Raw genomic sequence first — 11,648 nt, 5'->3', positions numbered from 1 at the left:
CTTCCAGCCATTCATCAAACTCTGCCCTGTGAGCTGCCTGTGTGTGAAGTACATCCCATCATCACAGTAGATTAGGTTTACTCCCATCACTTTAATCAGCGGGCTTCTGGGTAACCTCTCCTGGACAATGATTAACATTTGACTAGCTGAATGATTGATTTGCTCAAAAGTCTGATGCCCGGTGTTGGAATTCCTTAAGATAGATCCTGCAGTGAGAAAGTAACATTTTGTCACTTCATTAGAATAAGCAGCAATAATGATATGTATGACTATTTAAATGCAGATTGTTTCTGTTTTTATTTATGCACACCAGGGTTGAGTCTTTAAACTGCAGCGACAGATTACAGTCAGCACTAAATTGTTCTTGAGCTCCATTAGTAATCCAAATACCATTACCAGAATTCAATCCATAATTTTCCTCAAATGCCCCCTGCTGACAGTTCATTACTACAACCCCCTCGGTCTGAAAAACAACAAAACAAAGAATTTCACCAGTTTATTGAACACCAGTGACACATGCCTAGAAGGGACATTTCACTCAGACTGAGACATTAAACCCAGTTAAATCACCTCACTGAAGCCCTCTTTCGACAGTGTTTGAATTGTACTGAAATGTCCGCTCAAGAAAATACTAAACAAACAGATCAACTTGAAAAGGCAGCACACATATAAAAACCTGACTGTTCTTAAGAAAAATGCAATAAAGAAAAATAGATAAATGGAGTAAGCAGGAAATTAGGAACACGTGTGAGTAGTATATCTGCAGCAGAGACTCGAGCTGTGGCGAACAAACGTGTTTAGTATTTACAAGGAGTAGACAATAGAATACAATCCAGTAGGCCTTTAAATACTACTGTTTTCATTTGTATGTTGAAATTGTGTAAATCTTCCACGCTATCGTCAGTTTTTTTTTTTTGCACTGGATTAAATTACATTGTACAGGTTATTTGTCCCCCAACTGTATTATAGTGAATCAAACACAACTAAAATACTTAGTCTTTAGTTCAAAGCGTTTTTCTTTTTACCTTTCTGAGTAACTGGAAAAAACTAAATATTTACAGCAGGATAACAAACAATAGTCACTGACTACATGATACTTGCAGATAAATCTTGACTAAATGAAGGCAAAAATTAGTGGGAAAAAAAGTGTCCACTTTTAGATGCATCAGTTTGAAGTACTGGCGCAAGCTTGATCCTTTTGACCTCTGACCTCTGGCGTCACCTTTTTGAAGTAGCGTTCAGCACGCAGTTCCTCAAAGCAGAATTCAGTGGCGCCACTGAGCAGCAGCTCTTTACAGTACGTGCTCTGCTCCTGTAGTTTTCCTGATTCTGCTTCCTTCTGTTGCTGATGGTGCTCCTGTAGTCTCTTTAGAGGAGTTTCCTCTCTGTGGGGCTTACGTGCTGATAAAACAGTGTTCACTGCCGGGTTGATTTTACAAGGAGTCCTGTGGGGGGAGAAGGGAGATGCAAAATCAAAGCAAAAAATGTTACTAACATAACTTGAGAAGGATGAACTCCGATCACAGACTGTACTTGGAAATAAGTCATGAATAGTGCTTCAACTTACATTTGTTTTAAGTATTGAATATATTCTATTATAATTTTATTATTCTATGTATTATTCTTTCAATGAATTGTATAGTCAATTAAAAAGACCAAAACTAATTACTGCCCAATGACCACAAGCCATAATGTGATATAGGTTTTTTCTGAACATCTTCCTATAAAACATGATTTTTTAATTAACTTGCAATGATACGAAACAGAAAAAAGCAGCAAAATTGTCACAATTGAGAGGTTGTAACAGGAAATGCTTTACTTAATTATCCAAATTGTTGAAGATAGTCATCGATTTTAGGAATACAGTGGCACTCATATGTTTATGAACCCATGCAAAAAAAAATCATCTTTTGGTAATAGATCTTAATGCATTAATTTAAAAAAGTTAGGAAAAATCCAACCTTTAAGGACACCAATTTTCTTTGTGAATGAATAATCTATCGTAAATAAATAAATGTTCTTCCTTAAAATACATCATCACATATCATTCACCATACCTAGAGATTGGCATGGGGTACTTTCCATTAAAATCATCTCTCTAGGTATGGTGAAGGGTATGTGATGATGTGGGGATATTTTAATTCCAAAGGCCAAGGGAACTTTATCAGGATGCATAGTATCCTGGATCCATGAAATAACTGGCCTTTAAAAATAAAAATCTGCCTTCCTCTATGGGAATTTAACATATGGGTGTCTCACTTATGCCCCCTGTATTTTAAGGAAGAACATTTATTTATTTACGATAGATTATTCATTCACAAAGAAAATTGGTGTCCTTAAAGGTTGGATTTTTCCTAACTTTTTTAATTAATGCATTAAGATCAATTTCCAAAAGATGATTTTTTTTTTATTCCTCTTTTCAGTCAACTTCAGCATGGGTTCATAAACTTATGAGGGCCACTGTATTCCTAAAATCGATGACTATCACCGAAATGAATGCTTCAACAATTTGGATAATTAAGTACAGCACTTCCTGTTACAACCTCTCAACTGTGACAATTTTGCTGCTTTTTTCTGTTTCGTATCAATACAAGTTAATTAAAAAATCTCATGTTTTGTGCCACTGTATGTTGCTTCCTATTTCATGAACCTGAATGTGTGATGTAAAATAAATGCTCAGCAAATTAAAGCAACAAAGCAAAAAGAGAAAAGTTAGAATTCCTGTAATGTCTTGTCTCTCACATTGTTGGAGGCTGGTCTGACTCCTCAACAAATGGTTGGAAGGTGGGTTTGGGAGGCGGTGGGGCCATAACGGTATGTCCGAATTTGGACTTCTGGGGCACCTGTAGTACATACACATTAAATTGACATCACTGGGTTACACTCCACACATTTAAATCAACTAAGACAACACCTCCTCGTCTCATACCTTGACACCACACCATTTTTCAGGATTCCGCTCGTTCTCCTTTGCCCTGGAAGTGGGAGGGGCTGCCCATGCCTCTAACTTGGGCTCTGAAGGGCCAGCACTTTGAGTCTTGTTCTCATCAAAGACCACCAACCGACTGTTTGAAGCATTGCCCAGGACAGGGGCGCTGTGTGACTGCATGCCTCCAGAAATACCTGTTCAATTGAACACCTTTTTTTAATGATAATGCTGATATTTAAAAGGTGCTGGATAGTAATATGATGGATGGATGGATGGTAATATCAGTTTAAAAATCCCCAACAGATTTTATTTGCATATTCTTGAGCTTACTTCTGATTGCAGACCCAGTTCTGTTGATGGGGGCGATGGCCTTTTTCTTCCCTCTGTGTTTGAGCTCAGCTAGTGAAACTCTCTCGGGTTGTTTAGGCTCATCATCACTATCCTCCTCCTCCACATTCATCATCACCTGTCGGGACACACGTGCCTGCAAAGCCCTACGAATAACAATACGGAGAATTGTGATTATGGCAATATTTTGCATTTTCAAACTATATCTCAAACTTTACTGGATGAATCCGTACTTGTGAAAGTGTAGGAGCTTATCATGCGGCTCCGCACACTTCTTGAATCCTTCCTGGTAGACCAGGTCTGCTTTGCGACAGTTGCCCTGATTCTCATATTCTTCAGACCAAGCGATGTAGAGGGATGCCTGTGTCACTCCAATTCCCTGTGCTTGCATATACCTGAAAATGTCCAAGGGCTCCGGGCAGTTTTCTGCCTAAAGACACGCAATACACATGTATGGCAAAAGTTATTACTGCTGCATTTGTTAAAGTAGCAAAAATAGTCAGAGGTTAAAATAATACACGTACAAATTTGATCCAGAGTTCAACATAGCGAGGGTCGTCGTGATATTTCTTTTCCTCTGTGAATCTGGTCACAGCTCGTTCCAAAAGTGTGGCAAGGTTGCTCTCTTTTCCTCCCTGAGGGAAGGTTTGCTCTGTCCACTTAATATACCTTTAAAAGACAGAACCACATGAGGATTAGATTTTCTAAGATTTAAGAGCAGCACATATAAATACACTATTGTTTACATATTTGACTTACCGATCCCAAACATCAAGTGGATCATCTCCGTCATACATTCGCAGTTCAGACTCAAAGGCCCTGGAGAAACAAAAAGCCACAGAACCTCCATCATCATATAAAAACTGCTGAAAAAAGAAGCAGCAGCATTTAACATAAATTGCTGTCACCCAATCTGGGCATAATGTTTTAAAGATCATCCATACTGTCTCTGCTGGTTAATGGCAGAGCTGAGTCCATCCTGTTGTAGACTGAGCGCCTCATGTAAGACTGATATGGCTCTGCCCCGTCGCAGTGGTTGGATGTTTTCTTTGCTTAGCTCCCATTCCATATCTCCTCCTTCTGCCATTGTGGAAATTAAAACAACTTGCTGCCTACACACACACACACACACACACACACACACACACACACAGTTACTTAAAATTAATTTATTTTAAGTGCTCTTAATAATTTCTAAAATCTCTTCTTACATCTGCCCTGGTCTAGACTGATGATTTTTTTCACAGAATATAATTTGTGTAGGATTATTTTCTCTGACTTCCAATTTAGATAATAGGATAATAGATTAACAATTTAAGCCATTTATCAAGGAAACATGCCAAACATTCCACCCTCTCCCATGTGAATATTTGCAGCTTTTCTTTTTGACAATTTATCTTGCATTTTAATCCTGCCCTTTGACTTTTGGCTTCTTATAGCATTGTTGAGTATGTAAAACCCCTCATAATACACGTTCATGTCTAAACTGCACCATATAAATATCCTAGTTTATTATACTCAATATTATAATAATTATAATCAGCATTTAGGGCTGATCATATCATAACGACACCGGACTATGATCCTACGTCATCATATAGCTAATGTTATGATTATGATTTAACAATTAACGTTTCAATCGTTAGTAAAATGTTATCATCTTACGCAACACAATATCTGACAGAAACAAATGACTAGCTATTTGTAGCTAGCTATCATGTTACATCCACGTCTGAAGGACACCTGTGATGTTTCCAGTGTCCTATCAACTAGCTAGCTATCTAGCCAACGTAAGTAAAGTTAGTTAGGTAGCTAGCTAGTGCATGACGTGGGGTCTAACATCCATGGGGCTAACAAGCTAGCTAGCTAAAATTAGCTTCAGCTCGACCGTTTGCTCTCGGCAATGTTGGCGAAATTTACCAGTCACATATAAAAACGAAACTGGTGATCTATAAAGTGTGGTTTCTCATACCGCTCACAAGCTTCCTTCGTATCTTTTCCAGATTGTTATAGCTAGCTAGCTAGCTAACGTTACACCGTCGTAACAGGAACGCTGTTCAGCGGTCGGTTCTGACTGTGTTTTGAACAGACCGCTAGAGAATTTGGAGAAAGCTGATTGGAGGAACCAGAAACAGGAAAACGTAAATGAACGTCACATCTAATCTTCCGGAATGGTTCCTGTTGTGATTATAGCAACGTTGAAAGGTGGAGAAATAGCTAGCTGCCAAATTATTGTTAATAGAGTTCGTTTTCTTCACATTTTTACCCGCTAGAGCAATATCAGTCAACTTGTAATTGTCTCATGACTCTACACGTGTCGGCATGGACAACCGCTGTTATTGTTGTGCATCAAAGTTCAGTCTCTTCAAGAAGGAGGTAAGACCTTGCTGACTCATATCAATCACATCGTTATACACATTATACGTTTTAAGGAAAGCAAACTATGTCATTTACGTTGTAATATCCTCACAGCTGGGCTGTAAGAGCTGCGGCCGATCCTTCTGCTCCAGCTGTTTGACTTTCAGTGCTGTGGTGCCTCGCTGTGGCAACACCCAGCAGAAGGTCTGCAAACAGTGCCATGGTAATCTGACAAGGTAAAGGTCAAACCATGCAAAGGAATACCACATGTGATTATTAATTAGTATTAATAAGCATTGTTGCTCATCTTCATTTCTTCATTTTTAGTGGAGAATCTTCAAACAGTGCTGGAAAATGGTCTCCTCCTGAAAATTACAAAAAGTCAGTATGCTATATGGTTGAATTTGAATAGAGGACACTTCAACACGGCAGTTTCATGATTTCTAAAATTCATGTTTCTTTTATAGACGTGTTGCTGCCCTTGAGGCCAAACAGCAGGGACAGTCAACACAGCCTCTTGCACAAAGGGGCAATAGTAACAGTAAAGTAGGCCATCTACCAACCAAAGGCCTGAGTAAGGAAGATCAGGCTATTGCTGAAAGACTTCAAAAGCTGAAGGAGGACACTGCGCCAAGTAATGAAATTACATTTTTAGCATTAACCGTTTTGATTGAATCGGACACATATAGTAATAATATCTTTTCTCTTGGCAAAAGCCATTGTAAGCTTTTTACCTCTTCTTCAGAGTCTATCCCCTCTGAGAAAGAACTTGAGTCTCGCCTTGCTGCTCTGAAGGCTCCCAGCCGGCCAGTGCCTTCTGCAGGAGAGATGGAGGACCGCCTGGCAGTTCTACGGGGTCAGACTCCACCATCTCAAGCTCCTCCACCTGTGAGCTAAACCTGTTACCACTTGTTTCTAACATATTGGGCCTTACAATACAGGACAGCTTAAATTATTAAAGAATTTGTCATTTTAATTGTGTATTCTTTTTTTTAATACTTGTATGTATTAGCTTGTATGTTTTATGTAAAGCACAATTTTTATCTGTGATAAGCACTTTATAAATACATTTTACTTACTTACTTGCCTAAGAGGCTATTTAGAAGGACCTGCATGCTAAATAGTTTGCCATAATTGCTAACCAGTATACATACTTGTGTGCACATCTGTACAGGTGCACCAGCCTCCAGATAACAGGACTCAGACTGAACAAGCCAATGATCTCATTACTCAAATGACAGAGGAAGTTGCCATAGACGACCAGCAATCAAATCCTGAATGCAGTAATTATTTGTCTTATTGATTTCCACCACATTTAATTACTAATTAATGATGCAGTCATATCATGGTCTTACACAGTCATAATAATTATATCACGGCTGCGTTCTGACACCAAAAGCTGACTTCAGCTATAAACATGCTCAAACCCATTGTTCCCTCTGCAGGTGAAGATGGCCGCATGAATGATCTCAACAAGGGGGAGGGGGGAACATTGGATGAGAATTTGGAGGAGAACCAGGAGGTGGACAAGCAGCTGGAGACTGAGAAGGCCCGTGTCCTGGAGGAGGCCATGGAGGAGCTGAGAAAGGAGCGTCATTCCCAGGATCAGATCCTCCACATGGCCAAGAGGATGGCGACACTGAAGGGGCAGGACCCCGACAAAGGTGCGTCACACACAAAGATCTTGGTGTACCACTTTCTTAACCTTATTGGTTGTCCTTACATTTACACCAGAATGTCCGGAAATAATGACAAGAGCTCTAGCTGTAAACATTGTGGCAGAAGTGTGAATTCATTATTGTATTTGTCATGTCACTTCTAGTAACTATGGAGGACTTTCAGCACCCTGACAGTGAGGAGGAAACTGAAGAAGAAGCTGTGATGAGAGTGTTAAAACAGGTGTGAGACTTAATGAAAAATAATATTCATACTGTCATATAGATTATATCACATTTACATGATAAAACTGTGCATACCACACCCTTAAAAGATGATTGTGAACTAATCTAGACCAGTTTGGATGGCCACAAGGGGCTGCTATTTTGCCATTTTAGTCATTTGTAATGTGAATTATTTTGAAATTCCTATATTTCTATATTTTTGCTCCAGCTCTCGGAAGAAGCTGCACTGGATGAGGCCAGTGGCTACAACATACGTTTAGAACACAGTGGACCAAGGAACGTAGAAAAGAAAACAACTTCCAAGAATCCGGTACTAAACCACAACCAAAATACTAATTCATAACATTTTCAAGCTATTAAAAAGAATAACATTTAATCCCTTGTTAACCTGGTGTCTTTTTTTTTTTTTTTTTTTTTTAAAGACCCAGGCTCCAGCATCCAAGAGTAGGATTTCACCGGCTGCTGTTGCACAGCAGCCATCAGACAGTGATGAGGAGGAGCTTCCATGGTGCTGCATCTGTAACCATGATGCCACCATTCGCTGTCACACCTGTGATGGAGACCTATACTGCAACCGCTGCTTCAGGTAGCTTAACATACATTAATTCTAATAAGTGCAATAGAAATTCTAGTTTTAGCCTCACAGTCGAGCTTTGCATGGAAATCTTTGCTCTGATGCCCAAGAAAGACGGCTGTGTTTGGAATGCATACCATGACCCAGATAGATTGTAGCCAGGCTGGTGCCATACTGTTAAGCAGCATGAATATAAAGTATTTATTGTGATGAATTCTCAATCCACTCTCCATTATCCCTCCCCAGGGAAGGCCATGATAAATATGACAGGAAGGAGCATCGCACCACTAACTACACTGCACCAAAGAAGAAGAGGAAGACATGATGGTGAGACTGGGCTGTTGGTCAGTCATCACAGACTTGTGCTTTAGACTTAAAGTGACCTATTATTGTTAATAAATGTAAGTGTCTCAGAAGATTAAAACACTACCTATTAATATTTAAAACAAGCCAGAATTTAACCCTAATTTATCTAATATGTCCAAAGTGGCTATATTCATGCTACTGTGTAGACCACAGGAAGAGCAGCATCTTCTTTCTGTAATCGCTAATAGGGATCTAAATGAACTGAACAAATCAAAAACAATGGGTAACATGTTTGGCAAAGCCTAGAAATCGACACACACTTTAATGTAGTATATATGAAAAACATATATTTCTTCTGTGGCATTTTAGCAAACTGCACAGCTTCTGCACATTAAACGTTTTTAAATGTCCAGCTGAATAAGAAGCTTGAAGTGTTTTGTTATGTCACTTCCACTTGTCACCATTTGATTATTTAAAAAAGATAGACAGCACATACAGAAAGCAGCCACATCACAAGCTCATCTGGGATGATGTGCAAACCTAGACCACTGTCAGCCCTGCCTGAAGAAGTACAGAGGAGTCAGTATAAAAGGATTACTGAGGGCTTTGTTTTCTTTTGGCAGCCACTGCAGTCACTCTTGTAATCAACGTTTGGCTGCATGTGTGACATGAGTGTTGCCTTTCTTGTCCTTATGTGTAATTGCATTATAAAGGATGCAAAAGTGCTATGTCACATATTTTTAGTCAAATTTTGAACACTAAAGCCTCTTTTTTTTTTTTTTTCTACCGATCACTGATATCATCACTTGACAAACATTGACTGGCTGGCAGGCCTTGTCAAAAGTGTAGTCTTACAGTATGGACGGCCTATGTGTCAGAGAAGCAAGAGTGGAAGTGGGGGGCGAACCAAGCAAATTACTATGATGGAGGCCTCAGCCAAAAGACCCTCTGTGTATGACAGAGAGTAGGCCAGAGTGCAGTTTCATCAGTGTGCATTACTGTCAAGCTGAGGAGAAACCATAATTACACTTTCCTCTGGGGGCTTGCACCATTACGGTTTGTATGGAGGCCGTTACTGTGTTGTGCCTTGTCTGGCCGTGTCATACACGCACCACAGACAGGAAATGGATGATGATAATGGATGCATGCTTAATGGACCTTCCTGCTGCTGATTTTACTGTGTTTACTCCTAGACTTCCATGTCACAGTAATGCTACAGTAACATCTTACCATTGTCTCTAGACAGCAGGACTAATCATTCTTTCAAGGCAAATATGTGTTTTAACGGGTACTGTAAGTTGATGGGTGTAATGGACATGTCAATATTTATTTGTATGTGTGAAATGAATAATACCTGATGATTCTGTTGGTCACTCACTTTTTTTTTTTATCAGATGTAACCCTTTTTTTTGATGAGTCATCAACAGCCTTGTATTGAAAATGTTCAATTTTATTTCGACATAACAACACTGTTATCAGAGCAAAAATATTTATGTACATAAATAGGCAACCGAAAATGTACAGTCTTCCACAAAAAAAAAAAAAAACAGTCCATCTGAGTGATAGTCGGTACAGCTTTTATCACATGTGCATTATTGGTATGTTTAAGACAAAATGTTATAGCAGTCCATAAATTAAAGTGAAAAAAAAATTCCATTCAAAACTTGTCTGCTCTGGTGTTAAGACCCAAAAAGGGGTGGCAGAGGGCATGAAGAGAGTTCCACTGACATGTTACAGTTAACGCATGGGAGGTGGGAAGATGAGAGGCTCCACATTGTCTCCATTCTTTATTTGACCTATAATTATTTCTTCAAGGGGCCGGACATTTTGCGTAGACCCTTTATCCTGTAGAGCAGCCCGTTGATAAAATCCTAAGGGAAAGATTGAGACAATAGATTTTTTTTTCCTGCATGTACGTAACTTTAACAGACTAGACACAACAACAGTAACAGTAAACAAGCAATATTTTTTTCTCTGTTAAACATTGAGATGTTTATATGCATGTGTAGTTTTTATAATTTTTTTTTTTTTTTTTTTTTGCCTCACCTCTTTTGGCTTTCCACATTCCTGCAACAGCTCCTAACAAAGAAAACAAACACAAATAGGCTCACTTACAACATTGGGCATTGCTTTTTCAGTGCAAACATTGCAACATTGGATTCCAGCAAAGCTATTTGTTAAGCTATTTCCCCATATTGCCAATAGTTAGGTATGTACCCAGGTGTTGAAATGTTGGGTTGTCCTTTGTTTGAAAAACGGCAGTATTTGAATATATAACTAACTAGAGATGCAAGATAATGACTAAACGTGTCAATTTGCACAATCTTACCTGCAGACGGGTTCTCTGCCCCTCATCTGTCAGCTCCAGGAGCTCATCTATATCAATCTCTAACTCTGGAATCTCTTCCTCCTGTAAAAGCAAAAAGAAACAAGTGTTAAAGGCAATATACAATATTACTCTGTTGCCTGAACAGATGTATAATTTGGGCTTCTTGCCGTCCCTTCCACTCGCAGTGTCCATACCAATGTGCAGAGTCATTTAGTAGGAAAAGAAAGCGTAAGATGTGATGCAGAATGTGATGCAACATGGCAAGGATTTCATAGCAGCACAGTGCTATAAACGCTTAATTAAATATACTTTTTAAAGAGTTGGCACTGCACTTTTATCAGTAGGTGATCACCTGCATTATAGTGTTGGCTGTATTGTAGTAAAAAAAATACACACTGCTTTGATTCCATAATAATTTCTCATAACAATAATATGATTGATGATGTGTTGCACACATAAGCAACGCTGACGAGCACTGAGGCGGAACCAAAAAGGCTCCAGGGGGCCATACTTGCCACATGACACCATCAGATTTCATGGATGGTTTATCCAGCTAGCATTTAGCTCAGCCATTACTAAGAGATTACTTCCATATAAATGTTCTCGAAAAAATATATTCATCTCGACTAGGTTGTCCCACATACAGTGCGAGTTAAAATACAAGTCCAAGAGCAACATTAACTGTAATACATGAACTGAAGGTCTAAATCCATACAAACACCTTTTTCTAAAATGTTAGCCTTAACTAAACAATGGCTGACATCACATTTAAAGATTAATGCCAACCTCATGGGCACAGAGTCTTCAGTTATAAAAAGCAAATACAGCAAAAAGATCAATTCATGTCACAAGCTCTTAGCGATCACCTTTTAACTACATTTTCAGAGGAAATGAACAGTGTTC

At 39.0% G+C, this 11,648-nt stretch overlaps 3 protein-coding genes across 8 annotated transcripts in view; 1 reads left to right on the top strand and 2 right to left on the bottom strand.

Annotated features, from left to right (window-relative positions):
- Positions 1 to 481: 481 nt before the first annotated feature.
- Positions 482 to 5,401, bottom strand: bub1bb (BUB1 mitotic checkpoint serine/threonine kinase Bb). Of its 4 annotated transcripts, none has more exons than XM_035994386.1 (9): positions 5,251 to 5,401; positions 4,222 to 4,389; positions 4,037 to 4,096; positions 3,802 to 3,946; positions 3,511 to 3,707; positions 3,260 to 3,423; positions 2,930 to 3,123; positions 2,743 to 2,843; positions 482 to 1,445 (listed from the first exon to the last, which is right to left on the bottom strand). In XM_035994386.1, exons 2-9 carry the CDS (start codon positions 4,362 to 4,364, stop codon positions 1,166 to 1,168), a joined length of 1,284 nt encoding a protein of 427 aa, XP_035850279.1. In that variant the 5' UTR covers positions 4,365 to 4,389; positions 5,251 to 5,401; the 3' UTR covers positions 482 to 1,165. The 4 variants fall into 4 exon arrangements, with proteins under 4 accessions (XP_035850279.1, XP_031134480.1, XP_031134483.1 ...); XM_031278620.2 differs by having other exon boundaries at positions 484 to 1,445; positions 4,222 to 4,385; positions 5,250 to 5,374; XM_031278623.2 differs by having other exon boundaries at positions 484 to 1,445; positions 4,222 to 4,381; positions 5,250 to 5,364.
- A 16-nt stretch (positions 5,402 to 5,417) lies between these two features.
- zfyve19 (zinc finger, FYVE domain containing 19) overlaps positions 5,418 to 11,648 on the top strand; it is a 20,902-nt gene continuing 14,671 nt past the window's right edge. The window contains exons 1-11 of one of the 3 annotated variants that reach the window (XM_031278617.2): positions 5,418 to 5,653; positions 5,750 to 5,871; positions 5,963 to 6,016; positions 6,103 to 6,269; positions 6,381 to 6,523; positions 6,810 to 6,918; positions 7,081 to 7,299; positions 7,458 to 7,534; positions 7,745 to 7,846; positions 7,959 to 8,122; positions 8,357 to 8,437. In XM_031278617.2, the coding sequence (XP_031134477.1) occupies positions 5,600 to 5,653; positions 5,750 to 5,871; positions 5,963 to 6,016; positions 6,103 to 6,269; positions 6,381 to 6,523; positions 6,810 to 6,918; positions 7,081 to 7,299; positions 7,458 to 7,534; positions 7,745 to 7,846; positions 7,959 to 8,122; positions 8,357 to 8,435 (1,290 nt within the window). In that variant the 5' untranslated portion in view covers positions 5,418 to 5,599 and the 3' untranslated portion in view covers positions 8,436 to 8,437. Of the gene's footprint in view, positions 5,654 to 5,749; positions 5,872 to 5,962; positions 6,017 to 6,102; positions 6,270 to 6,380; positions 6,524 to 6,809; positions 6,919 to 7,080; positions 7,300 to 7,457; positions 7,535 to 7,744; positions 7,847 to 7,958; positions 8,123 to 8,356; positions 10,091 to 11,648 lie in introns of those variants that run through there. The other 2 variants (XM_031278619.2, XM_031278616.2) reach the window with 2 other exon arrangements.
- Positions 9,820 to 11,648, bottom strand: part of zgc:162989 (uncharacterized protein LOC100037351 homolog) — a 7,586-nt gene continuing 5,757 nt past the window's right edge. The window contains exons 2-4 of the mRNA XM_031278624.2: positions 10,746 to 10,826; positions 10,463 to 10,495; positions 9,820 to 10,287 (exon numbers count right to left, since the gene is read on the bottom strand). Coding sequence (XP_031134484.1) covers positions 10,219 to 10,287; positions 10,463 to 10,495; positions 10,746 to 10,826 — 183 coding nt within the window. The 3' untranslated portion in view covers positions 9,820 to 10,218. The remainder of the gene's footprint in view (positions 10,288 to 10,462; positions 10,496 to 10,745; positions 10,827 to 11,648) is intronic.

This window comes from Sander lucioperca, chromosome 18 (assembly GCF_008315115.2).
Source record: "Sander lucioperca isolate FBNREF2018 chromosome 18, SLUC_FBN_1.2, whole genome shotgun sequence".
NCBI classification, from domain to species: domain Eukaryota; kingdom Metazoa; phylum Chordata; class Actinopteri; order Perciformes; family Percidae; genus Sander; species Sander lucioperca.
The sequence above is the reverse complement of the archived record's forward strand: the minus strand, read 5'-3'. Positions and strand labels throughout refer to the sequence as shown.